At 33.0% G+C, this 12,325-nt stretch overlaps 1 protein-coding gene across 1 annotated transcript in view; it reads left to right on the top strand.

Annotated features, from left to right (window-relative positions):
• LOC138326575 (ATP-dependent RNA helicase DDX24-like) overlaps positions 1–9,757 on the top strand; it is a 72,919-nt gene extending 63,162 nt beyond the window's left edge. Inside the window, exons 14-17 of the mRNA XM_069272674.1 lie at positions 1,211–1,307; positions 6,078–6,155; positions 9,194–9,357; positions 9,597–9,757. Coding sequence (XP_069128775.1) covers positions 1,211–1,307; positions 6,078–6,155; positions 9,194–9,357; positions 9,597–9,739 — 482 coding nt within the window. The 3' untranslated portion in view covers positions 9,740–9,757. The remainder of the gene's footprint in view (positions 1–1,210; positions 1,308–6,077; positions 6,156–9,193; positions 9,358–9,596) is intronic.
• Positions 9,758–12,325: the final 2,568 nt, after the last annotated feature.

The following is a 12,325-nucleotide window of genomic DNA, read 5'->3' as shown; positions in this document are numbered from 1 at the left end:
AATTTTATGGAGGGCTAGACCAAATTTGTTTCTATCAAGCGCCTCTTTATTTGCTTCAATTTCTTAAGCACCCTGGCAGCTGATTTGGTAGAGTATAGTATGTATTTCTTATTGAAGTTGTGTTAAAAACAATATTTTATCTTTTTGTTATTGAAGTTAAAATAAAAAATATATAATAACAAAACAATTCTTTGTTATTAAAAGTTAAATGCATGTGCTTTAAAACAGGACATTTTTTTAATCAAACACAACTCATACACTGTTATTTCATATGATGTTTATGTAAATATTTGTAAATATAAGGCATTTTAGAAATTTTAAATCTTTGATATATGTTTGACAACACTGAACTATAGAATGGAGTTTTATGTTATAGAGAAATTGATAATTGATGCATACACACTTCTTCCTCATATGCATTCAGTTTTAAAATTCTGCCTCCCTAAGTTTTTTTCTTTAGTACTTTCTTATTAATTACTACAAAGACTTGTTACTGTTCCATTCCATTCAACAATAATGATAACTATTGGTTGAAAGACCTTCTTATGCAATGATCGTAGTATAAATATACATGTATTTGATATATTTAGCCCATAATCATCAGATTGTGGGCTATTCAAATCGCTTTTTATCTGTGGTCCTTTGTCCGTCATTCTGTTCTTCCATCCATCCATTAACAATTCTTGTTATCGCTCTCAGAAAATACTGAAGGGATCGTTCTCAAATTTCATATGTAGGTACCCTAGGGCCCCAGTTGTGTGCATATTGCATTTTGGGACCGATCGGTGAACAAGATGGCCTACAGGCCGCCATCTTGGATTTTGATAGTTGAAGTTTATTATTGTTATTTTTCAGAAAGTACTAAAGAGATCTTTCTCAAATTTCATATCCAGGTTCCCCAAGGGCCTTAGTTATATTGCATTTTGGGACTGAACGGTGACACCAAGATGGCCGACAGGCCGCCATCTTGTATCTTGATAGTTGAAGTTTGTTACTGCTATTTCTCAGAAAGTACTGAAGCGATCTGTCTCAAATTTTATAATAGCATGATTGAAAAAGTTTGAAAAGCAGAGAAAAGATCCCTCTTTCCATTGTCAGACATTCTTTGATGGGCGCCAAGATCACTCTGGGATCTTTTGTATTGATGTACGTTGTACCTGTAAACAAGTTATTGTGAAGTTTAACCCTTAAACTTATTTATATATACCAGGTGAAGAATTGCCAGTATTTCCAACAAATCATCAGATTCTCACAGTCCTGAGGCAGCGAGTGGATCTCGCGAAACAAGTGGATAAACTGGAACACAGGTAGTTTATTTTTATTAGAATGAAAATGAGGCAGTATTAAAAACATTAGGATAGCATATAGCAAGAAGCTATACTTGCTTAAAGTGTAAAATTTTATTGATTTTGTCCAAAAGCATAAGAAACAATTGATACCTCTTAATTGATATTCCAAAATAATTTTGTTAGCTTTTTCTGTTATAGAGGTGTCTTAAATACCTACAGAACATTGAATATAACATTGAGATATATCTTGTATCTAAAATGTATGAATATAGCCAGTAAGTTATAACTATACCTTGTTTGTTTGTTTGTTTTATTGTGTGCAAACAAACGAAGCACGATCAATTTTTAGGTCATCTGACCCAAAGGGTCAGGATAATCTATAGTCATCATGCTTCGTCCATCGTCAAGCGCCGTGCGCCGTCCGTGAACTTTTCACATTTCAATTTCTTCTCAAGTTTGACCGGTGGGATTGAGCTGAAACTTACATGAAATGATCCTGACATGGTGCCGACAAAGTGTTCTTATTTTTCGGGTCGATCCGAAATCCGAGATGGCCGCCACAGCCGCCATCTTGAAAACACATTTTGAACTTCCTGACATGGTCCCAACGAAGTGTTGTTACATCTCTGGTTGATCCCCAATCGAAGATGGCAACCATGACACTATATCTAACTAATTTCCTATATGATTATTGCCAAGGTACTCAGATGACCGTTAAGGCCCATGGGCCTCTTGTTTGGTGTACTCTTCTATCCAATGAAAGCAAACTGTCTAGTTTTATGTACAAATTGATGTATACTCTCCATGTAACTGGTATGATTGAGTTTAAATTGATGAAATATGTTAAAAATATTTTAGACAGTGTTGGATTAAGTTTTGTTTGGATACATTAGGGAAACTGTTTACCTAATATTAAATATCTACATTCAATTATTACTCAAAAATTGCACAACCAATTTATAGAAACATGGTTTAACCAATTAGATAACACACCAAGAAGACGGACATATCCTGTATTTAAATACCATTTTGGCTTTGAAGATTATCTTGTGTGACTAAATGTAAAAGACAGGAAAACAATATGCAACTTTAGAACATCAAATATGATATTTCCGGTTGAAACTGGAAGATGGGCTGGGATACAACGTCAAGATAGAGTATGTCCACTCTGTAGTGCTGGTACTGGAGACGAGTTCCATTTTTTATTTGTGTGTAACAACCATAATGTAACCCAGTTGCATAGTAAATATATCCCAAGTTACTATCACAGAAATCCTAATTACAACAAAATGAAAGGAATGTTCTCAATATTTTATAAAAAAAACTATATATAAATGTCAGTTTATTCATCCAAAGAATAGTCAAGTTATTATAACACACTTTTATCACCCAGCATTGTGATTATGTAGTAGGTAAGTTTATTATATTTAAAATTACAATTATGAAATGTCAAAATGTATGTATTTTTCCATATTTCCTTTACAAAGGATTTACATTTTGCCTGTCATGCATCCATTCTATTAAATATGTCTGACCTCTTGTTACACACTATTTTGTGTGTCTGAGTGATATCTTGAAATCTTTGATTTGGTCTGTGCAAACCAATGAATCCTCAATGTATTTGTTTATTTTAGTATGTCCAAACAAATGAATCCACTACTGTGTTTTTAGGTCATCATGTTTCGTCCGTCTTCGTCCGCCGTGCGTTAACTTTTCACATTTTGAACTTCTTCTCAAGTTCTAACAGTGCGATTTAGCTAAAACTTAAAAGAAATGATCCTGACAAAGTGTTGTTATTTTTTCGGGTCGATCCGTATTCCAAGATGGCCACCACAGCGGCCATCTTGAAAACACATTTTGAACTTCTGCTCAAGTTCTACCGGTGCGATTTGTCTGAAACTTGCATGAAACATGGTCCCGACAAAGTGTTGTTATTTTTCGGGTCGATCCGAAGTCCAAGATGGCCGCCACAGCCGCCATTTTAAAAACACATGTAGAACTTCTTCTCAAGTTCTACCGGTGTTATTTGGCTGAAACTTGCATGAAATGATCCTGACATGGTCCTGACAAATTGTTGTTATTTTTCGGGTCGATCCAAAATCCAAGATGGCGGCCACATCTTGAAAATACGTTTTGAACTTCTTCTCAAGTTCTACTAATAGGATTTGGAAGATTCTTGCATGAAATGATCCTGACATAGTCCTGAGAAAGTGTTGATAATTTTCGGGTTGATCTGAAATCCAAGATGGCCGCCACAGCTGCCATCTTGAAAATACATTTTGAACTTCTTCTCTAGTTCTACAATGCAATTTGGCTGAAACCTGCATGAAATAATCCTGACATGGTCTGACAAAGTGTTGCTATTTTTTGGGTCAATCCAAGTCCAAGATGGCCGCCACAGCCGCCATCTTGAAAACACATGTAGAACTTCTTCTCAAGTTCTAACAATGGATTTGGCAGATTCTTGCATGAAATGATCTGACATGAGTCCGACAAATGTTGTTATTTTTGTCTGACAAAGTGTTGATAAACACATTTTTCTCAAGGGTTGGCTGAAACTCTGAAATCCACATGATGGGTCCTGCCAAGATGGCGGCCACATCTGCTTTTGAACTTCTTCCATATGGTTTGGAAGATCTTGAAAAAAGTATCTGAAATTTTGCCACTTGAAATACATTTTGAACTTCTTCTCTAGTTCTACCAATGCAATTTGGCTGAAACCTGCATGAAATAATCCTGACATGGTCCCGACAAAGTGTTGCTATTTTTTGGGTCAATCCCAAGTCCAAGATGGCCGCCACAGCCGCCATCTTGAAAACACATGTAGAACTTCTTCTCAAGTTCTACCAATGCGATTTGGCAGATTCTTGCATGAAATGATCCTGACATAGTCCCGACAAAGTGTTGTTATTTTTCGGTTGATCTGTAATCCAAGATGGCCACCACAGCGGCCATCTTGAAAACAGATTTTGAACTTCTTCTCAAGTTCTACCGGTGTGATTTGGCTGAAACTTGCATGAAATGATCCTGACATGGTCCTGACAAAGTGTTTTTATTTTTTGTGTCGATCTGAAATCCAAGATGGCCGCCACAGCTGCCATCTTGAAAATACATTTTGAACTTCTTCTCTAGTTCTACCAATGCAATTTGGCTGAAACCTGCATGAAATAATCCTGACATGGTCCCAACAAAGTGTTGCTATTTTTTGGGTCAATCCCAAGTCCAAGATGGCCGCCACAGCCGCCATCTTGAAAACACATGTAGAACTTCTTCTCAAGTTCTACCAATGCGATTTGGCAGATTCTTGCATGAAATGATCCTGACATAGTCCCGACAAAGTGTTGTTATTTTTCGGTTGATCCGTAATCCAAGATGGCCACCACAGCGGCCATCTTGAAAACACATTTTGAACTTCTCAAGTTCTACCAGTGTGATTTGGCTGAAACTTGCATGAAATGATCCTGACATGGTCCTGACAAAGTGTTCTTATTTTTTGGGTCGATCTGAAATCCAAGATGGCCGCCACAGCCACCATCTTGAAAACACATTTTGAACTTCTTCTACTGGTGCGATTTGGCTGAAACTTGCATGAAATGATCCTGACATGGTCCCGACATAGTATTGTTACATCTTTGGTTGATCCCAAATCGAAGATGGCTACCTTGACACTATATCTAATTAATTTCCTATATGTTAAGGCCCTAAGGCCTCTTGTTTGAAATAAAATTTGTTGAAAGAAATTGAAAATGATCCTTTCATGGTCCTGACAAAGTGACACCATATATAATTAATTTTACTATTACCAAGGTAATCAGATGACCGTTAAGGCCCTTTGGGCCTCTTGTTTTCAGTGTGTCCAAACAAATTAATCCACCATGTATTTTTTTAGTGTGTCCAAACAAATGAATCCACCATGTATTTATTTGTTTTAGTGTGTCCAAACAAATGAGTCCACCATGTATTTGTTTAAGTGTGTCTAAACAAATTAATCCACCATGTATTTTTTAAGTGTGTCCAAACAAATGAATCCACCATGTATTTGTTTGTTTTAGTGTGTCCAAACAAATGAATCCACCATGTATTTGTTTGTTTTAGTGTACCCAAACAAATGAATCCACCATGTATTTATTTGTTTTAGTGTACCCAAACAAATGAGTCCACCAAATATTTGTTTCAGTATGTCAAAACAAATGAATCCATCGTGTATTTTAGTGTGTCCAAACAAGTGAATCCACCATGAATTTCTTTGTTTGTTTCAGTATGTCAAAACAAATGAATCCATCGTGTATTTTAGTGTACCCAAACAAATGAATCCACCATGTATTTGTTTGTTTTAGTGTGTCCAAACAAATGAGTCCACCATGTATTTGTTTGTTTTAGTGTGTCCAAACAAATGAAACCACCATGTATTTGTTTGTTTTAGTGTGTCCAAACAAATGAGTCCACCATGTATTTGTTTGTTTTAGTGTGTCCAAACAAATGAATCCACAATGTATTTCTTTGTTTCAGTGTGTCCAAACAAATGAAACTACCATGAATTTTTTAGGTGTGTCCAAAAAGATGAATCCACCATATATTTGTTTCAGTATGTCCAAACAAATTTATCCACCGTGTATTTTAGTGTGTCCAAACAAATGAATCTACCATGTATTTGTTTGTTTTAGTATGTCAAAACAAATGAATTCACTACGTATTTGTTTATTTCAGTGTGTCCAAACCAATGAAACCATCATGTATTTATTTGTTTTAGTGTGTCTAAAAAATTAATTCAATATGTATTTGTTACAGTGTGTCCAAACAGAAAAGACAAAACGACTGGTTTGAGAAAGCGTCCAAGGAGGTGGACATAGATTTGGATGAAAACCTGTATCCTTGTATTAGTGTAAGAGAGTTGTTAGCTCATGATTAGTATTCAATGATTCTGAAGGTCATAATGTCATATGACACTATACGACAACCAGTAACATATAACTGCCCATTACACGTAGACAAAATTGCTTAAGTTATAAAATAGATCTGTTATCGAAATGCAATTTAGTAGAGATGCAATTAATTAGATTTCTGTTATTTAAACACCTTTTACTTCAGACTTACATTTAATATTTAGAATTTTGTGACTTATTTACCTTTTACTACATACCTTCATTTAATAATTAGATGTCTGTGACTTTTTAACTTTTACTACAGACTTACATTTTTAAAATAATTAGATTTCTGTGACTTATTTACCTTTTACTACAGACTTACATTTAATAATTATATTTCTGTGACTTATTTACCTTTTACTACAGACTTACATTTTTAAAATAATTAGATTTCTGTGACTTATTTACCTTTTACTACAGACCTTCATTTAATAATTATATTTCTGTGACTTATCTACCTTTTACTACAGACTTACATTTAATAATTATATTTCTGTGACTTATTTACCTTTTACTACAGACCTTCATTTAATAATTATATTTCTGTGACTTATCTACCTTTTACTACAGACTTACATTTTTAAAATAATTAGATGTCTGTGACTTATTTACCTTTTACTACAGACTTACATTTAATAATTAGATTTCTGTGACTTATTTACCTTTTACTACAGATCTACATTTAATAATTAGATTTCTGTGACTTATTTACCTTTTACTACAGATCTACATTTAATAATTAGATTTCTGTGACTTATTTACCTTTTACTACAGACTTACATTTAATAATTAGATTTCTGTGACTTATTTACCTTTTACTACAGACCTTCATTTAATAATTATATTTCTGTGACTTATTTACCTTTTACTACAGATCTACATTTAATAATTATATTTCTGTGACTTATCTACCTTTTACTACAGACTTACATTTAATAATTAGATTTCTGTGACTTATCTACCTTTTACTACAGACTTACATTTTTAAAATAATTATATTTCTGTGACTTATTTACCTTTTACTACAGACTTACATTTTTAAAATAATTATATTTCTGTGACTTATTTACCTTTTACTACAGACTTACATTTAATAATTATATTTCTGTGACTTATCTACCTTTTACTACAGACCTTCATTTAATAATTATATTTCTGTGACTTATCTACCTTTTTCTACAGACTTACATTTAATAATTAGATTTCTGTGACTTATCTACCTTTTACTACAGACTTACATTTTTAAAATAATTATATTTCTGTGACTTATTTACCTTTTACTACAGACTTACATTTAATAATTATATTTCTGTGACTTATCTACCTTTTACTTCAGACTTACATTTTTAAAATAATTATATTTCTGTGACTTATCTACCTTTTACTTCAGACTTACATTTTTAAAATAATTATATTTCTGTGACTTATTTACCTTTTACTACAGACTTACATTTAATAATTATATTTCTGTGACTTATTTACCTTTTACTACAGATCTACATTTAATAATTATATTTCTGTGACTTATTTACCTTTTACTACAGACTTACATTTAATAATTATATTTCTGTGACTTATCTACCTTTTTCTACAGACTTACATTTAATAATTAGATTTCTGTGACATATCTACCTTTTACTACAGACTTACATTTTTAAAATAATTATATTTCTGTGACTTATTTACCTTTTACTACAGACTTACATTTAATAATTATATTTCTGTGACTTATCTACCCTTTACTACAGACTTACATTTTTAAAATAATTATATTTCTGTGACTTATTTACCTTTTACTACAGACTTACATTTAATAATTATATTTCTGTGACTTATTTACCTTTTACTACAGACCTTCATTTAATAATTATATTTCTGTGACTTATTTACCTTTTACTACAGACCTTCATTTAATAATTATATTTCTGTGACTTATTTACCTTTTACTACAGACTTACATTTAATAATTATATTTCTGTGACTTATTTACCTTTTACTACAGATCTACATTTAATAATTACATTTCTGTGACTTATTTACCTTTTACTACAGACTTACATTTAATAATTATATTTCTGTGACTTATTTACCTTTTACTACAGACCTTCATTTAATAATTATATTTCTGTGACTTATTTACCTTTTTCTACAGACTTACATTTAATAATTATATTTCTGTGACTTATTTACCTTTTACTACAGACCTTCATTTAATAATTATATTTCTGTGACTTATCTACCTTTTTCTACAGACTTACATTTAATAATTAGATTTCTGTGACTTATCTACCTTTTACTACAGACTTACATTTTTAAAATAATTATATTTCTGTGACTTATTTACCTTTTACTACAGACTTACATTTAATAATTATATTTCTGTGACTTATCTACCTTTTACTACAGACTTACATTTTTAAAATAATTAGATTTCTGTGACTTATTTACCTTTTACTACAGACTTACATTTAATAATTATATTTCTGTGACTTATCTACCTTTTTCTACAGACTTACATTTTTAGAATAATTAGATTTCTGTGACTTATTTACCTTTTACTACAGACTTACATTTAATAATTATATTTCTGTGACTTATTTATATTTTACTACAGATCTACATTTAATAATTAGATTTCTGTGACTAATTCACTTTTTACCTAAATCTTACATTAACTAGAGGTTTCTGATTTATATATCTTTTACCTGAGACTTACATTAACTAAAATTTTCTGATTAATTTACCTTTTACCTTAATGTTGTATTAAAACTTTTTACCCTTTAATTTCACATGAATATTATCTAGATTATTCCTACTCTGAAAATACATTTATGAAAACCCTGTATCTTAATAAAAGTATGATACAAGAGATTTCATTAACTGTGAAAAAAATACTATATGAAAAATACAATATACTTTTAAAGCAGCTAGGAAGGTATGTTTTCCTCTAGAACAATGGAACCTTAACTTTGACTTCAGACTGAATTATCTTGGTGATTCTCGAGAGCAGTCACAACATAAACAGCAGTTACAGCAGCTGAAGGCACAACTGAAATCTCTGGTGAAGTCATCTGTGATTCCAAAAAACTTCTCTGGAAAATACCCAACACGGACTGGAAAACTGGTGATACCTCAAACAGCACGTATGTACAAAAACAGTATAATCTCAAAGAACTATCAGCCTTTGTGCTTACGATCATATAGATATGTCATGGTTTGAGTGAAAAATGAATATGTCTGCATGGGAAAAGGGGATAGTGTGTCTTCTGACAACTACAGTCAGTGTCTCACTGCATGAAGGAAAGATCCAATCTTCACTCTGATCATTGATCCTAGGTTCTATCTACAGTATGAATTGCATTTTTGTGTTGTTTATTTTCAGATTTGACGAAAGATGCAGTCGGAAACGTAAAAGATGACAGAAAAAGTCAACTGAAAATGATGGATCAGATTCATATAGCTTCTCTCAGAAGTAAGCCAAGACTTGAGAAGAAGAAAAAGTGGAAGAAAAAAGGAAGGAAATAAATGTGTTATTATAACTTGTACCTGCTTTGTTAGTTTTGCTTTCATAAAAGCATACGTGTTCTGTTGCAATTTGATATCTTTTGTGTTTTGATTACTAGGACATGAATACGTGTAGTCAGTTACTTTGATGCATGTTATAATTTAGGTTAGGACACATCTTAACATGAAAACGCCTTCCTTGTAAGGGTAAGAAGGCACTTTTCGGAGGACAATGAGAAATAGAACAGCAAGCCAGTATTCCCAAATTACCTTCTGACTCACTTAAATCGCTTGAGTTGGTGGAGACACGGAGGAGCATTGCTAGCTATATACGTCAAGACGATATTACACACTGGCTTCAAAGTGAAACGCAGGTGAAGGAGTTGATAATATAAGGAGGATTATTTTCTGTTCTGTGTTTGTGAAATCTGTGGATATTTATTGTAACAAGTTTGTAAAGGCTAGAAAATGTACGTACCTATTTGTTCACTCTGTCACGTCCACAGGGTTAAGATAATTTCTACAGTTTATTTATACCCATTATATGTATAATATGTAGAATATCCCCTTACAGAAATATAAGGCCTCTAGCACACAGTTGCAGCAATATTGCATCAATACATACTTTTCGCATGCAAATGAGTTTGCTGCACATACTTGTCGCACCAAAGCTGCACACATTTGCTGCAATAAAGCCGCACATAGTTGCAGCAATATTGTGGCAATACATACTTTTCGTACATGTATGCAAGTGAGTTTGCCGCACACACTTGCTGCACCAAAGAAGCAAACACATTTGCCGCAACAAAGCCGCACATAGTTGTGGCACCATAGCGTTAAAATGTTAAAATTAGCTTCCTGGTTTATATTTAAACAAGTACAAATGTATAAACAGAAAAGTTTGAAAAATCATAAGAGTCATTCTTTTGATTCTTGGTACATGTATGGACCTACTATGCAATGACCATTTTAATTTATTTGGTGATGAAATTGGTCTTAATCTTGATAAGAATTACCTTGTCAGCATCAAATGAAATTTATTGTTCCAGGAAACATGAATTTAACAAAGCTATATACATGTACATGACTGCAAAATGTCTATAGACCAATAAAAACAATTTTATTGCTTAAATTTCACCAACAAACCTTATCAAATCCAATGACACTATCAGACTGCATCTTAGATGATCCACTTGTATCTTATCATAAATCCAATGGAAGAAGTTTCCATTACCTCCGATATTGCAATATTGCCGCAACTTTCCTAAAGTTTTCTGTGTAGGATGCTTCTAGTACAATTTGCGGCACTATTCCTGCACACAGGTTTTTAAAGAAAAGTTTCTTGCACAAAAGCCGCAATATTGCAGCAATATAGCTTCAACAAAGTATTAGTGCGGCAATAGTGCCAGAATGGTGCTGCTAGCCACACTAACCTGCTCCATTGCTGCAGTAACTTGCTGCACTTAGATCAGTGTGCCGCAATCAGCTATATTGCTGCACATTTGAGCTTTCTGTAAGTGTCGTTAAAACCCATGTTTACGCATTATATACATGTACCATGCAGAATATGACTTTTTACAAATTTTCAGTCCTTGCCGGTGAAACTGGAGGGGACTATAGTGTTAGTTCCTGTCTGTCTGTCTTTAGTTTCCAGATGATAACTTGAGAACGAATCGATGGATTTTGATCTAAAGTCAAATAATGGTAGCATATGAGATAATTTAATTTGGGATCAAAACGTCAACTACAAAGATCAATGTTACTAAAAAATTCAAACTCTATCATATGACTGGAGGAAACTTCAACTTTGGTGATATAGACGGGCAAACTACTCCACTATCCCAGGTAAGCCCTACTCTGGCCTTCATAATACACTTCTCTAGTTGGTACAAGATCAAGGGCTTACTCAGGTTGTAGATAAAACAACAAGACAAGATAAAATCCTCGACTTGCTCTTCACCAACATCTTATGTAAACAAAGTCAGTACCTTACCTCCGATTGGAAATGCAGACCATGGCATGGTATATATAGATCTTGACATCTGACTTAGGCGAATTAGAAATGCCCCAAGGAAGATGTTTAGATACAATAAGGCAAGTTAGGATCAAACAAGAGCTGTTGGAGAACAGCAAAGCTCGCCTATTCAGAAAAAGTTGATGTTCAAGTATTTACTATATAAACATGGAAATATGACAAATTAACAGACTCTAAAACCTTCTAAAGGGCCCCAAATTGGTTGTATTACATGTATCACCTTCAGCATCCATACACATTTGGAAAATAAAATCATAAATATTTATGACGACTTATGCTTAAACAATTGACAAAATAGAAACTTGCTCAAAAACTTTAACATGGAAATATGACAAATTAACAGACTCAAAAAACCCCTAAAGGGCCCCAAATTGGTTGTATTATCACGTTCAGCATCCACACACATTAGGAAAATAAAATCATAAACATTTATGATGACTTAAGCTTAAACAATAGACAAAATAGAAACTTGCTCAAAAACTTTAACATGGAAATATGACAAATTAACAGACTCAAAAACCCCCTAAAGGGCCCCAAATTGGTTGTATTATCACGTTCAGCATCCATACACA

This window comes from Argopecten irradians, chromosome 6, assembly GCF_041381155.1.
Source record: "Argopecten irradians isolate NY chromosome 6, Ai_NY, whole genome shotgun sequence".
Lineage (NCBI taxonomy): Eukaryota > Metazoa > Mollusca > Bivalvia > Pectinida > Pectinidae > Argopecten > Argopecten irradians.
This window is presented reverse-complemented; position numbering and strand designations above follow the sequence as displayed.